This window comes from Leucopleurus acutus, assembly GCF_964270905.1.
Source record: "Leucopleurus acutus genome assembly, chromosome: 5".
Classification (NCBI taxonomy): Eukaryota; Metazoa; Chordata; class Mammalia; order Artiodactyla; family Delphinidae; genus Leucopleurus; species Leucopleurus acutus.
Window position 1 is genome coordinate 107,407,281 of NC_139147.1, and position 16,925 is coordinate 107,424,205.

Sequence of the window (16,925 nt, forward strand, 5' to 3'; positions counted from 1 at the left end):
TAATCCCCATTTTATATAAAGGGCCTCTGAGAATAAAGTGTGCAGGAATGCACTAAATTCTTTTTATATGTCTAGTAAGTATGATACTAAAAAGAGACAAGGTCAGTACAAGAAAGGAAAACTGCAAGTCAGTCTCATTTAAGGATATAGATGTGAAAACTCTAAATGAAGTATGAGCCAAAATCCAGCAATCTATGCATTAAAATGCATCATAACCAAGCTGAGTGTATTCTAAGAGTATAAGATTGATTAAACATTAGAATATTCATTAATTTACTACAATAACAAGTTAAAGGAGAAATCATATGGTCATGTGGACAGGTGCAGAAAAATCGTTTAATAAAATTCAACACTCATTCATGTTCAAACTAGGAAAAAGACAGGAACTTAAACTGATAAAATCTAAATACCAAAAATGTGTAGAAACATGTACATACATTATGATGAATCCTTAGAAACATACTCTCTAAAGACAGGAATAATAAAACGATACCAGTGGACACTGGTTCTATTCATCAAAGTGTTTGAGGTCCCAGCCGGTAAAGTAGGACAAAAAAGAAATGTAAGGAATAAGGATGGAAAGAAACGAAGTTTTCATCAGTTATTGTAAGTTGATTATCTATATACAGAAAATCTAAGAGACTCTGAAGACAGTTTATTAATAAAAGAACTAAACTTTTGCTGGATGAAAGGTCAATGTACAAAAATCAGTTGCTTTCTTAATGCAGCACATAAATAGAAAATATCTTTAAAAGACCCAAAACTTTCATTTACAATAGCAACAACAAATATGGAATACCTAGGAATCTATTTAACAAAAGATATATAAGGTACAGCTAATATCACAAAACTTTGAAAGACATAAAAAAATTACATAGAAGAATATATCAAGTTCTTGAATAAGAAGACTCAGTTTCACAGAGATGTCAATTATTCCAAATTAGTCTATATATTCAATGTGAAGAAAAAAATCCTAACCTAGTTTTTCAAGGAAGTTGACAAACTAATGGTAAAATTTATATAAAGTAGAGGAATTTGAAGTAGAAGATGAAGAAATTTGCCCTGTGAGATATAATGATTTATTATAAAGTTATTGTAATGAAGAAAATATATAATTGGTGAAGGTATGACAAATAACCAGAAACAGATCCAGATACATGGGAAACTTTATATATGAAAGAAGTATTACAAATCAGAAGGGAAACAGTTGGCCACTCAATAAATTGATCTGGGACAATTGTTTATATACACACAAATATATATTTATAATTAGATCCCTTCCTCATATATACAAAAAGTAAAATCCAGATGGATTAAAGACAAACATAAAAACGAAATCATAGGTCTTCCCTGGTAGCGCAATGGTTAAGAATCCGCCTGCCATTGCAGGGGACACAGGTTCGAACCCTGGTCCAGGAAGATCCCACATGCCACGGAGCAACTAAGCCCGTGCGCCACAACTACTGAGCCTGCACTCTAGAGCCCGAGAGCCACAACTACTGAAGCCTGCGTGCCTAGAGCCCGTGCTCTGCAACAAGAGAAGCCACTGCAATGAGAAGCACGTGCACTGCAGCGAAGAGTAGCCCCCACTCGCCGCAACTAGAGAAAGCCTGCACGCAGCAACGAAGACCCAACGTGGCCAAATAAATAAAATAAATTTAAAAAAGAATCATAATGCTTTTAGTAGAAAATATAGTAGAATATTTTTATGAACATATTCATTATATTAGGGAAAAATTTCTCAATAACAAAATCTTTAAAAACCATAAAATAAAAAATTTAAAAATCAACTCCATTAGGATTGCAACTTTAAAACTAATAGACCAAATATTAGTATCCAGAATAAATAAGGAACTTCTACAAATCAATAAGAAAACACAAACATCCCAATCGAAAATAGGTAAAGGATACGAATGGCCAAATCACGGCAGAGGAAATGACCTGAAAACATATAAAAATGGTGCTCAGCCTTACAAGTGAGTAAATAAATGAAAATTAAAACAAAAAATGAGGTGTCACCTTACACCCCATCAGATTGGCAAAAACCGATGTCTGTCAAGACCAAATGTTGGCAACAGAAACATTCATGCTCCTGGTGGGTATGTAAATTGTTATAATCGTGATGGTAGGCAGAATAATGAACCCCTCCCCAAAGATATCCACATCTTAATCCCCATGACCTGTGAACATGTTGTGTTTCATTGCACAGAAGATGGAATTAAGGTTACCATATAAGGAGATAATCTTAGATTATCCAGATGGACACAGTGTCACCACAAGGGTGCTTAAGTGGAAGAGAGGCAGAAGAGAGAAGCAGAGGAAGAGGTGTAGTGACAGAAGCAGGATCAAAGAGTTGCTCTGTAGCTGACTTTGAAGATGGAGGAAGGAGACCCCAAAGCAAGGAATGCTGGTGGTCTCCAGAAGCTAGAAAAGCCAAGAAACGGTTCCTTCCTACAACCTCCAGGAAGGATCCCAGGCCTTCCAGTACCTGGATTTTAGCCCAGTGAGACTCATGCCAGACTTCTGTATTATGGAAATATAAGATAATAAATTTGTGTTATTTTGGGGCGCAGTTTTTGTCAATTTCTTATGGCAGCTATAGAAAACTACTACAACCACGTTGCAAAGAAATTTTGGAACATCTAGAAACTTAACTCCGAGGGAAAACCCCACTGCTTTGCTACTTAATTATGTGGTCCAGGGACCATCAACATCACTTGAGAGCCTGTTAGAAATTCAGATTCTCAGGCTGTACCTCCAATCTGTTGAATCAGTATCTGTGTTTTAACAAGTTGCCCACGTCATTTCTAAGCACATTAAGCTCAGAATCAGTACCCAAGGGAATATCTCCCATTTATGCACAACGAAATAGTCTAAAAATTGCAGCACTATTGGTGAAAGCAAATAATAACAATAATAACAATAATAAAAATCTTCCAACCATATAGTATATGAATAAATTGTTGCATATTTATACAATAGAATACCATACAGCTGTGAGAATAAATGAAGGAGAACTTCTTGGATATAAAACTTCAATACAATGTTGGATGGGAAAAAATATGTTGCACAAAGATATGTACAATATACTATTGATATAAAATTTTAAAGCATGCAAAGAACACTGTAAATGCTTATTGATATATTCACATACAATTGAAGTGTAAAAACATTCACGAAGATGGTAAACACCAATTTCAGGTTGGTGGTTGCCTCTGGGGAGAAAAGGAAGTGAGTGGGGTGGGAAGCAATTACGGTACAAGGTTAAGTTTTGGTAAAGCTGGTTGGTAGGCACACCAGTGGTCCTTATATTTTTGCCTATATTTGTCTAATGGCTTGAAATATTTCATAATGAAGAAGAATATATTAGTTTATGAATGAAATTTATAGGATTTCTACACCAAAGTGTCTTCATCAGTTTCAAATTTTTAAAAAAGCCCTTATTTATTTTTGTATTCTTTGATCAAAATCCAAGTCAGCTAAAGATGACTAATCTGGGTTTTCCCTCTTCAGGGGTCCCAGGACCTTTAATGAGTATTGTTCCTGTCTTCAATTACAATGACAGTTCCATTTATTGTGACCTTTTTTAGCAGTTAATCAGTATGTCTACATAGCTAAGTTCTATGAGCTAATGTGCTTTGTAGAGATTGGGCATGACATTGACAATTCCTGATCCTTTAAGAAAAAACTCTTAGTAAAATTAGTAAAAATAAGCAAAAATAAATAAAAAAATAAAACAATGTTTTTTACATTAAAAAAAAAAAACCTGAATATTTCCAATACCTTGGAGTCTGTGGGCATATGCCTAAAATCTGTTTGAGACTAATTCTATGAGCCATGTGTGGAAAAAGCAATTCTCATTATTTATCGTCACCAAGATATATTCACCATGACCCAGGATCACCCTTTCATTAAATTTAGTCATAGAGATTCTGAAAATTCTGGCCTTATTTTCTTAATCCTCATATCTAAATGTCCCCACCATTTAGTAAGGGTCTACCCATGTATAATCACTGCTTATTTGATTCTTTCTGTATAAGTCTTCTATATACAGAGCCAAATTTAAAGTAAATAGAAGCAAGAAAATTCTTGTTCGAGAAATCCCTAGAAACAAATTCTGAGACATTTAAGTTCTTGAGAGGATTTTTTGAAAAAATCCATACCATAAAATGATAAGCAGATGTTTCCCATATGTTGTTTGCTGATGAGTCCCTGCAAACCTTACATCATATTTTTTTCTTCAGGTTCCGCCATTTTAAACCCAGTTGTCCATACAAGTCTTTGAGGCAGGTCACCTGTGACAAACAACCTGAGTCTAAACTTCCCTTGAAATAGTGCAGAAATTGGGGATCTAAATTTGCATTGCTACTTTTCTAACTATTTGTAAAAATAAGGCATAGTTTCCATGTATCAGTTGTCTGAATCGTGCCTCCATATCTCTCAGGAACATGAATACATTCCTCTGCAGTTTTTTTTTTTAGTTCAGTTTCATTTAGATTCATGCTTATGTCACCGCTTAGTTTTCATTTAAACAGCATCCAAATGTTGTTTTTCGTCAGGAATTCTTTATTGGAACTGTTTCCTTCTCAAGGGTGTTGTCTGGTTACTGTCAAATTTTCTTTTCCCCATGGTGCATTACTCAGGAAAAATTTTCATTAGATAATAATGCTGATCATATCATAAAATATTCCCTTTTATGGAATCTGTTTAAATAATGATTCAGTGATTTTTCAGAATAAGGTACCATGTTATTTTTAGCAGAGGATTTGGCCATTAGTCTGTGCTGTTTAATATGTGAGGAGGTCCAGAATTTGTTGCATTGATAATAATGGTATTCTATGGCTCATGGGCTGATAAAGTCATCATTTCTGTTATTATTCCTTCAACAGGTAATGCCATGTTGTTGAGGGTGTTACCTGCTGTGTACGATAAGCAGCCTCAGCCAATTAACAGACACCTGACAGAACTCCTAGCCTTGATGTCTCAGCTGGAGCAACCAGAACAGTACCATCTTTTACGGCTTTTGCATGTAGCTGCAAAGAGGAAGCAACCGGAGGTAAAATTTACGTTATATACATGATGGTTCATACAACCGGGTCTGTTTCTGGGTATGTGGACAGGAGGTATGCTTCAGCTTTCCTCTCTCATGTATCTGTGCATGCTCACCGTTACATAAAAGCACTCATTCACTTTTTCTAGAATCATAAAAGTGAGGAGGTAGTGGCAGAAGTTGGATACTGTCTTAGTGTTCTCTAGAGAAACAGAAGCAATAGAATGAATCTGTCAATCTGTCTATCTATCTGTACATACATACATACATATTTATTATGAGGAATTAGAGTTGGCTTATGCAATTATGAGGCTAAAAAGTCCCACAATCTGCCATCTGCAAGCCGAGGACCCAGGAGAGCGAGTGATATAGTTCCAGTCCAAGGACCTGAGGACCAGAGGGCTGAGGGTGTAAGTCCCAGCCTGAGGCCCAGGGAAGACTGATGTCCCAGCTCAAGCAGTCATATGCAGGCCTTCAACAAATTGGATGTGGTTCACTCACACTGGAGAGGGCAATCTGCTTTCTCATTCTACTGATTTAGATGCCAGTATCATCTGGAAACACCCTCACAGACATACCCAGAGTAATGTTTAACCAAATATCTGGGCACCCTCTGACTCTGTGAAGCTGACACATGAAATGAACCACCACAAGTACAGTAATACAAATGCAACCAATGTGCAAATCTGTAGCCATTGCAGGACAGCTTTAATGAAAGGTCAGTGTGGTCGTGCAGTCCTAGGAATCTACGGTTTCTCAGATAGGGCCAAGGGGGAGACCTACACATGCCTTGACTTATGGGGAAATCAGACTGCAGTGAGAGCAAAGGCTCACTTTCTAGATAGCAAATTACTTGTTCTTTGGATTCAAGTAAAAGATTGTAATAATTAGGATGCTTGTGATTATCAGTAACCAAACACCCAACCCACAGTGGTTTAAACAATAAAAAGAATTTATTAGCACATGCAATGGGGAAAAACCTTCAGATGAGGCTTGATCAGGGGCTCAAATATGTGAGCAGAGCAGCTTCTGTATCTCCATTTCTCAGATTTTTGATTTCTCGGTGTGGCTTTCATTTTCTGTAGGATTTCTCCTTGTGGGCTCCAGATGGGGCTAGGGGTTCTCTAAGCAGTATGCTTTCCTACAACATCCAAACCAAAGTCCTGACAGTCTCTGTTTCAGACACATGCTCTACCCCTGCAGCTTCTCCTGAACCCTGAGGATACTCACATAGAAACTAGAGGCTGCCAGGAAGGAGGAAGTAGAATTGGATTCTGGAGGGCACCAAGACATGTGCACAGTACAGATTAATGGTCAGCCAAGGTTATATATGGCTGCATCTTCGCTCCATTTTCCTGATAATATCAATATCCACCACTTGAAAAACCAGTCAACACTAAGGTGAAGCCTGGAACATTTGGATTCAACATCAAAATTCAAAGAAAGGCAGGCAAGAATGGTGATATGCATAATTAATCACAATAGACTGTAAGCTCCTTGTGGTAAGGCATGATTTCTTCTTTTCCTTTGTATCCCACATCTTGGTACAGTATCTGAGAGCAATAAACATTCATAAAACTAAACTGAACTACACAGGGTGATAAGTGCTCTATGAAAGGTATAAACGGCGGGCAGGGGGCAGTGAGTTCTACCTTAGAGGAAAATAGGTGCCATGAAGACCCACAAAGGGAGTGGCATCAGGCAAGATGTTGAAGCTTTATGTCAGGTGGAGCAGAGGGGCAAATGGTCTTCAGGAAGTGGGGACTGGGCTGGGAGACCTGGACACTGGAGAGCAGGCTTAAGCCCCACCCTCAGAGGTTTCAATTCAATAGGTCTAGGATGGGGCCCCCGATTCTGCCCTTTTACAAGTTCCCAGGTGATGCTGCCCCTGCTGCTTCAGGGACCACACTTTGAGCAGTAAGGCTAGAAGTCGGGCAGAGGACTGGGCACCTCTCTGTTACCTGGTGTGCATCTTTGCTTTTGCCCTTAGAATAATATATTGTCACTATTTTTTCCACGTCCATCTCTTCCAGTGCACCTTAAACTCCTTGAGGAGCAAAGAGTGTGTCTGCATATTTGTATGAACTCCCTAGCGTAGTGCTGGGCACCTAATAGGGTTTCAATAAAACGTTGTTGAATCTGGAAATGAATAAATGAACAAAAGAGGCCAAAGAGAGTGAAAACCATGAAGAACAAGGAAAAAGATGTGTGTGGTCTCCAGAGGGGGAAAGTGGCTCAACAGGGTCAAGATCTAGGGAGTTAAAGGAGATTGGAGATGGGAATTGACCTTGGATTTGGTAGCTGGGGACTCACCAGTGACCCACGAGAGGCAGTGGTCTGTGGGGTGAAGTGGGGAGTGGCAGGCATCCATTACTTATTGTGTGTGGAAGGGAAGGGTAGGAAATGACCGCACGAGTGTGGGAGTTTAGGAGAAATAAGGAGGGTTTAACAACATCCAGTAAGAATAAAGTGATTGAGGTTGTGGGAGAAAATATTAGATAAAATAAGGTACTAGAGGAAGTCTGGGAGTGAATTCCAGAGCACAGATGGAGAAACGAGTTTCAGAAAGGATTAAGGACAGAAAGGATGGGCAAAGCTACAACAGAGTTTGGGCTGGGCAGAGAGTGGAGTTGAGGGATCACTGGGTCACCTAAAAGAAGGCTCAGGGTGAGGGGGGCACAGACAGGATGGTGTGTTCGTTTCCTGTGCTGCTGTAACATTACCACAAATGTAGTGATTTAAAACAACACAAATTTATTACCTTACAGTTCTGGAGGTCAGAAGTCTAAAATGGGTCAACAGGCTTGCATTCCTTCTGGAGAATCTAGAGGAGACTACGTTTCCTTGTGCTTTCCAGCTCCGAGAGGCTGGCCCATGGCCTGCATCACTCTCATCTCTGCTTGACTCTCCTTTTTCCCTCTTCCAAGGCCTTTGTGAGTACATCGGGGCCGCCCAGATGATCCAGGATTATCTCTCCATCGCAAGAACCTTAACTTAATCACATTTACAAAGTCCCTTCTGTGTGGAAGGGAGCATTTTCACAAGTTCTGGGGATTGTGGGGTGTGGACATCTTTGGGAAGTCATTATTCTACCTACCACAGATAGAGACTGGGGACCAGGTGATATGGGGAATAGTGAGAGGTGACTAACAGGCCAAACCTAGTTTCATAAAGGAGGTGGCTGGCATGCCATTTGATCTCTAGCCTGAGAGCAAAAGCAAAACAAACACAGTTTTTGGAAAGGCAGGTTCAATAAAAGTTCAAGGGGGATTTGGATAGAATAAGCTAATTCTATCCAAATAGAATAAGCTAACTTATTTCCCATAGGGTAAAGGATGGGCATAAAGGTAAATGAAACCAGGAGGAGGCTCACTTATAGGAAGGGGGAGGGGAAAGGCCTTGGTGTCACCTGACCCAAAAAGGTAGGGTCCAAGAATGAGGGTGGCACCATGTGTGGCGTTCAGAGAGGTCCTGTCAGACCTCTGGTTACAGGCCTTCTATGGCTGTCCAGAGACTTGGGAAAGGGCTTATGAGGCCATTTAAAACCAGGCCCCTGACTGTTGCCTGGCCTCGTAGGGTCACTTTAATCCTTACACCTTGAACAACTATCAGTCTTAGGGACCACAGGTGGGCATTCTCTATCAGGGCACTGAGTTTTTACATATATGCTATGTTCTCCATCTGGAATGTTCTTTCCTAACCAGGACTACCCTTTCTGGGCTGACAGTTGCTTAGGTGTTGCTTTCTTGCCAGTAGTCCTCTCTGACTCCTTTCTTCTGCCTAATCCCAGACATAGCAAATTTCACACTGTCATGAATTTGTCTCTGCTGGTCTCTCTCCCTCTGGATCACCTTGGCTGTGATGCAAATGCTTGAGACACGAGGACCACCTTATCCATCACTGTGTCCCCAGTGCCTGGCATAGTACCTGGCACACAGAAGTCTCTCCACGAATATTTCTTAAGACAGATGAGTTAGTATTAGTGCCTAAATTTGCAGAGGATTTTACCATTCACAAAGGACTTTTGTTTTAACATCTAATATCTCATTTAATCCTACCAATAACTCTATGATGTGTTATTTTTTTCTCCATTTTACACCAGTCAAAATGGATGCTTTGTTGCAAATGGAGTGTAACCTTTAAAAATTGTATAAAAATTAAATTAATCAGTTAAAATCAGAAAAAAAAAAAAGAAAAAAGAATGTTTTGAGAGGTTATCTTGCCCCCATCTCACAAGTAGTAAGCGGTAAGTGACAGGTCCAGCACTCTGACTCCCAACCCCCTCCTCTCTTGGCCTGGGGGAGTCACTGAGTAGCCTCCACTTCAGAAGGCCACAAGGGAAGTGTTCCCAGGTTACAGAAGGCAGGGGAGGGTGGACAAGGGGCACCAATAGTGGTTGAGCTCATGCCAAGTGCCAGGCACTGTGTAGGTGTTTTACAGAGATTATCTCACTTGTTCTCCACAACCTTTTCATTTTGTAAACAGAGAAGTTGAAGTTTGGAGAGGTCAAGAACAGTGCTGGTACCAAGGAGCGACTTGGTGAGGTGGCTTTTCATGCCCCCCTTATCTTTATCGGCCCCTCCAGTTTTCAGCCGGGCAATGTCCATGTCTTCCACAGGCCATTACAGTCACGCTGCCCCGCCCCTAAGACTGCCATTTACAGAAAATCTGGGGCTGACACTGGTTAGGGAACTTTCGCAGAGCCATACAGATTAGGCTGAGCTACCTCATCAACCCAGTCTAATTCCAGCCAATGAGATCTTTTGATCTCAACATGCTAAAAAAATGAGACTGTAAGGCTGTGGCTTGTGAAACAAATGGGCGAGCTGGGGGACACAGTAGAAAGGTGAGCTAGACAAGAAAAGGAGGAGAACTGAACAGAAGGGGAAAGGGGGGGGGGAAGCAGATTGCTGTAGGTATTCCTGTAGGTGCTGAGTGTGGATCCTAGAATGAAGAAGCAAAGGGTTAGGAAGCACCCATAATGACGTGAAGGGACCCACCAGGGCCAGGATCCTAACTGGTGGCAGGAAGTGGTGACTAGGGTACCACCCAACCCTTTGTTTCCCATCAGCACTTCTCTTCCTGTTAAAGCAGCCCTGCCCCTTCCCAGCCCCCTTGCCTCCTTCAGCTCTTTGTCAGCTAACACCTGATTACTGAGATGCACAGGCAGTGAGCTAGAGAAATCCCTGATTCACCTCTCCTCTCTCTCATATTCATTAATTAGACAGCAGGCAAGGGGAAAAGGAGGGAGGGATACAGAGAAAAGTCTACTGAGACAGGAAAAAGAAATACGTGGCAACAATCAAATCTACAGACTGAGGCTTTCAGTGTAAGTCTAGTTAATTCAATTTCAGATGAAATAAGAGGCTAAATGAGAAGGATTTTGACCTTGTGACATTTGGATTAAAAGGGGATTTTTCCTTCTGCATAAAAGCTGTGCCAGTGCTCTGTAACTTGGAGGTAAACTGAGCAGGTTCTCCAATGAAGGCAAGTGCAGGAATGTTTTCATGCTTTCTTGAATGCACTCCTCATTACCCACCTTCTGTGACCAGTGATAACTGGGCTCTCCAGGGCTGGAGGGTCAACAGTTGGCCCTTGAAAAAAAATCTTCTCTATGTATAGCTGACTAGTCCATGAGGTTGTGAAGGTGACATAGCGTCAACATCCATCCGTCTGTGAGTTTCTGATGTTGCTGCCCGATCATGTGGTATCCCTTCCTCCATCACTGCCCTCTGAGTATCCCTCTTTTAGGAAGCTATCCTTCCTAGGTGGAGGGAGGCAGTTCTTGGCTAGTGACTCGTGGCTGGAATCTCCAGAGGATTCTCCGAGTTCATTTATAGGAAAAGGCTGGGTGGTCAATTTTCCAAGTGGCCTTCTGGGGCTAAGTCTATATTCTCGGCTGCCAAAAACCATGCTGTAGTCTAGTCAATGAAGGAAACAGAATTTAGTAACACATATGAGCATGTGTGTTATTATCCCCAGGATGTAGGTGTCTAGCCCTAACCATACAGAGAAGAGTGGCAGGAAATGGCAAGTTCAGCCCTCTGTTGATTAATGTCCAGACCCAGAGGAACTGCTTTTGTGGTCTGGTCCCTAGAGTCATTTTCTAGGATTTTCTCTCAGCAGTGTAGAGCATTCCTATTCACATACCTAATCCTACAGCACCTAACATAGCAGCACCAGGCTGACAAGACTCAGAGGTCACTTGGTATTTATTTAAAATGAGAAGCCAGTTGCAGAGCATTAAGATAGAGTGATGGAATATATATAGACTGTTCTCAAACAGCCTTTGGAGCAGAACCCTGGGTTTCAGAATATATATTTCGTTAGTATGGTGGGTATAAGTAATACATGAAAAGAGTAGCAGTTATTTTATAGGTTTCTGGAGATTAATAGAACTTGAGTACTATCCAAATTAAATTGAAAGAGAAAATTGAACCTGAGGACTAATTTAAGAGGGAGTGTGGATACACACGTGCACATACACATGTACATGTACACAATAGCTCGACTTTTTATTCTGCAAGTAAGAATTTAAATGTCATTTGCTGCCAGTTAAGTTACGGAGCTATGTTTTCAGATGGTCGCACCCTCAAGGTGCCCACGGGCTGGAGTAATGAGCTGTGTCCACAAAATTTCAGTTCAAGGACAAGATGCTAAACTTGTCAGCAGACTGCTTTGGGAGACAGAAAAGGCAGTGATTAATTCTGCTCAGGAAGGACCAGAAAAGTCAGGGATAGGACCCTTCCCTGGGCCACTTGCTTTATATTGTTCTGGTTGGCCCTCCTCTGCCTGTGCCCCCAGTTCCCATGCACTTCCCTGTGTACTAGACATAGTCCAGATAACTGGGACCTTGGAATCCCCTTCCTGTAAGTCTCCATCCTGCTTCCAGGATGCAAGGCCTGGTCCCTGGGCCTGTTTTCCCAAGAACAGGCCATGCCAACAGTGTGACCCCATAGGTCTGAGAGGCAGCCTAGACGAGCTTGCATATGTGGGCTTGGGTATCCACATATATGCATAGGAGACTCCTTGAGGGCAAAGCCAGGGGTAGGAAGAGAAGGGAGGGGCAAGAGATGGGGATTAAGGGTCATTTCTTCCTGTTCCCTCTACAGGGGCCAAAAATTCTAAATTCAGATCAAGCCTCCCAGATTGTTATAAAGGTGTATGTGTCAGGTAAGAAGATAGAACACTGTATAAGACTGCAGAATATTTCAGTGTGTGGTCTGGGGGCCTCCCTTGTTCTCTAGCTTCAGGTTCTGTGTATGTTAGAGCAGGCTGGAGCGAAGGCTTCCCAGAAGTAGAGCTATTTGAGATCAGCTTTGAAAGTATGAGTTTTCTCCATATTCAAGCCATTGTGGGTGGTCAGTGGCATGTTGCTGGCTCAGAGGGTTCACAGAGGAAGAGCCAGCAGATATACCCATAAGTGAAGACCCTAGAATGCCATGGCATTGGGATTCCAGCCATGCACCATGGGAAATTTTTTTTTTTTTTTTTCTTTTTTTTGCTGTACGTGGGCCTCTCGCTGTTGTGGCCTCTCCCGTTGCGGAGCACAGGCTCTGGACACGCAGGCTCCGGACACGCAGGCTCAGCGGCCATGGCTCACGGGCCCAGCCGCTCCGTGGCATGTGGGATCTTCCCGCACCGGGAAGATGTCCGATGCATCGGCAGGCGGACTCTCAACCACTGCGCCACCAGGGAAGCCCCATGGGAAATCTTTGACATAAGCAGATGAAGTTTTAGGCAGTGAGGAGGCTGAAGAAAGGGGAAAAGTCTTGAGGCTAGGAGGTCAGTTTGGAAGCTCTTTCAGAGTCCAAGGCGTGGGGCTTGTGGCCTAAACAAAGGCCGTGTTAGCTTGCTCTTTGCCAGCCATCTATGTTACCTTAGTGGCTACTCTGCTCTCAGCCAAAGAAGGCTTTCTCTGAGTTATGAGACGACTCCAATGAGGCACCATGAAGAGACCAACCTAAGGAAATGCCCTGTGTTTGGAAAATATAATTTCTCCTTATCCAAGAATATCTAAAGCCCAAAGCACCACTTCCCTTAAATGTGAGTGCTAAACTTCAAGAAATATCTGCCGTTATTCATTCACATTATTCACATTTTATTATTATTCCCATTATTCAGGGCTTCTCTTTTCTTTGCTCTATGGATTCAACTCTGCCCAGAAGTATATATATTTGCCTGAGCCTGCCTGCCTGCCTTTCTTATTTTTTCTTTCTTCCTTTCCCCTTTTCTTTCTTTTTCTTTTAAAATTTTCTTTATAGGCTTGGGATGTATGGCTGGAGTTTAAATAAAATTGCCATGACTGGAAGCACGTGTCACAGGTGTTCCAGGAATAGAACATGAAGAATAAGGACTAGGAAATGGAATTTTGTAGAATGGGGCAGGAAATGTGTAAGCGTTTTCCATTTCTAAAAGCCTCAGGTTAAGTATGCTGCCCTGACCCGGAGCAGCTGGCTGACACTTCTGCCATAGGTGCCAGGGACCTCTCATAGTTTCACCCAAAGGACATACGGTCAACCCCAATGCACAGGCAGCCTTTACTGAACTGTTCATTCATATGTGCCACTTACCAGAAACTACCTCTGTCCTTTTCTCCGCAAGTACTGGATATGAATATCAAGTTTAAATTTATACACAGGATGATCCTAGTGATCTCAAAATTATCTTCTTTTATGTCCTTATTAGTTGTGTTGTATAGGACACATGGTAGTATATATGTTTAAACATTATGTACAACTATTCAAGTACTATGGTGTGGGGTGGGAGTTGGGGTTATCCCAAAACTACCCTATAAAATCATTTAGATCTGCCTTCCTTTTATTTGTTCCTTAAATATTTATTGACTTACTTTCAGGCCAGACTCTGTGCTAGGCACTGAGTATACATTCATAGGTACAAAATGGAAATGATTCTTGACCTTGTAGAGATTTCAGTCAGTCTGCAAGGCAGACACTGGAACAGCAATGAGAAGGAAGTATGAGGGTAGGAGCTTTAGCAGGGACATGAGACTGAGAGGGGAAAAGAAGAGGAGTTGAGGAAGATTTTTTAAAGGAAATAATAGCTAATATGAAGCCTCAAGAATGATAAGGAGTTATCCAGCAAATTGGGGGCAATAAGAACTACAGGCCGAATGGATCACATGAGTAAAATTCCAGACACAAGAGAAAACTTAGCAGGTCAAGAACATTTTTTAAAAATCCAACATGGTGGAAGTGTGTTATGTGATGGGATCTGGATGGGGAGACAGTAGAATAGGTGGGTAAGGAGCTAAGTCTAGAAGATGGATAGGCGTCAGTTCAGAAAAGGTATAGTGAACCTCTGGCTTGAGAGCAATGAGAAATTAGTGAAGTATTTTAAGCAGGAGAGGGTCACCATTGTGGCCACAAGGTCGAGAAGGGATTGGACGGACAAGACTGAAGGCAGGGAGAACAGTTAGGAGGCTGTTGGAATAACCCAGGTGCAGGGTGACTAGATCAGTGTCTCAGCTTAAATGTCCCTGCTGAGAGGACTTCCCTGACCCCCAGCCTAAATCAGGGCCCTGGGACTGTGTCTCACAGTACCCTGTATTTTCCCTATGTGACATTTATTAAAACTTATAATTACGTATTTCTTTTGTAACTATTTGTTTTACTAAGTATCTCCTTTACTAGACAGTGAGTTATTCCATGAAGGCAGGAACCTGTCAGACCTGTTAGAAACATTAACTCCAGCACCTAGAATAGTACCTTGCAAATGGGAAGGACTCCATAAATATTTGTGAATGAGTGAATGGATAGATGAATGGACATGGAGGGAAGTGGACCCATCTGTGGGATACTTGGGGGGTGGAATCAATAGGACTTGGTGATTGCTTGGATGAAGCTGCTGATAAGGGAAAAACAGTTGTCAAGAATGATTCCTAGGGCTTTCCTGGTGGCGCAGTGGTTGAGAGTCCGCCTGCCAATGCAGGGGACACAGGTTCGTGCCCCAGTCCGGGAAGATCCCACATGCCGCGGAGCAGCTGGGCCCGTGAGCCATGGAATGATTCCCAGACTGCTGGCTTGAGCAGTCAAATGATTGTGTCATTTATGGGGAAAGAAGACACTTGAGGCTAGAGAGGTGGGAAAAGCAAGTTTTGGGCAGGGGATGAGTTCAGCAGATTGAGCTGTGCATCAGATTCAGTTTTTATACTGGAATCTACATTTCAAGTCTCCCTTACCAAAACAGCAAACCAACAACAAACAAAAGAAATAAGCATAGTAGAAGTATGGATGGGCAAATAGTTTGTACTTCTTTGTTCAGTTTTCCACAGGTTGTCCTTTCTAATTCTTTTATTTTAGCAGACAAAACAGTTCATTAAATCATCAGTATGCAATGTGTCTATGTGTTAATATAGAGACTTTATTCCATAAAAAAGTCACATTCTCCTTAATACAAATTATTGCATCTTTATATTGATAAAAGCATTAAAAATTAAGAAAGATTAGGATATTGAGAATATGGTAGAAATTATTTAATAATTATTTATTATTATTTAATAATTATTTAATTAATATATAATTTAATATATAATATAACATATAATTATTTAATAATTATTTAATAAAAATTAATAATTTTTTATCATATTACATTTTTGTGATCCAAATGGAAAATGGAAGAAAATGGAAGAGCTCTTTCCTGCTTCCTTACTTTTATTATTAAATATTTCCACACCATATTTCTCCAGTTTGAAGGCTCTGATTAAAGTCGTCGTCAAGGATCTCTTACATACTTATATTGTCCTTTAAATTGAAACTCTCTGATAGTCTATGGATAATTAGGAGTTAACTGATGAAATGAGGTAGTGGAGAAGACCTTATTACAGAGAGGGAATAATATGTGCACAGGTCCTATGGTGAGAGGAATTTGAGAGAGAAAAAAATGCCATTGTTACTAAAGTTGAGAGAGCAAGGTGGTCATGTCCGAGATGATGTCTAAGGAGTAGGCAAGTAGGGACCGAGTATGTAGGCCATGTTAAAAATTTTGGCTAGTATCCTAACTTCTAGGAATCTCTAGTTGTTCTGGGTACATAGTAGGTATTCAATAAATATTTTTAATGCCATCTATGCTTTTCAATTCAATTTAATTAGTGGTCAAATTCATTCTTCTCAATATATGCAGCACAGTTGATAATGGACAGCACAACCAATTTCTGAGAACACTACTTGATAATGTTTTCCGTGAGTCTTTAGGAAAACTCTATTGTATATGAGCACCAAAAATAAAATAAAAATAAAAAATTGAAGCTTTCAGGGTGGTTTGGAGGAAATGTAACACTACCGATAAGGACATAGCACATCAAACCTTGACTTACGAATAGAAACATTTAAGCATTTTGCAGCCTTTACTCTTCAATAGCAGAGTGCAGATTTAAAGAGGAAGCAAAAGGAACTGAAGCCTCTGAAATTTTATTGTAAATTTAAAATTTCAGACTTGGGAGATTTGTTTGAGTTCCAGCAAGAGTAATAATCTCAGAATGTGTTGAGTTCAGATTGAATACAAAAAACATTAGGTTGATTCTGACTTAATTAATTTCCTCTTTGTTTCTCTTTCTTCCCTCTTCTTCTCCTTTCTTTCTGTAGGTGGTTCAGAAGTGTATTCCTTTCCTAATCGGGCATTTGAAGGATTCGACCCATAACGACGTCATCCTAAGCATCCTCATAGAGATAGCAGGCTATGAGCCAGTGGCTTTGAACAGTTTTCTTCCAATGCTGAAAGAGATTGCTGAGAGATTCCCCTACCTCATTGGACAAATGGCGAGAATCTATGGAGCTGTTGGGCATGTGGATGAAGTAAGTATGGGTTTTTTTCTCTCCATTTCCCTAAATTCCATTGGCACTTAATCCATAGG

The 16,925-nt window shown here is 40.9% G+C and overlaps 1 protein-coding gene across 4 annotated transcripts in view; it reads left to right on the forward strand.

Annotated features, from left to right (window-relative positions):
* VEPH1 (ventricular zone expressed PH domain containing 1) overlaps positions 1 to 16,925 on the forward strand; it is a 215,110-nt gene that overhangs the window by 58,565 nt on the left and 139,620 nt on the right. For all 4 annotated transcript variants that reach the window (XM_082839608.1, XM_082839609.1, XM_082839610.1 and 1 more), the window contains exons 5-6: positions 4,890 to 5,056; positions 16,657 to 16,866. In XM_082839608.1, the coding sequence (XP_082695734.1) occupies positions 4,890 to 5,056; positions 16,657 to 16,866 (377 nt within the window). The remainder of the gene's footprint in view (positions 1 to 4,889; positions 5,057 to 16,656; positions 16,867 to 16,925) is intronic.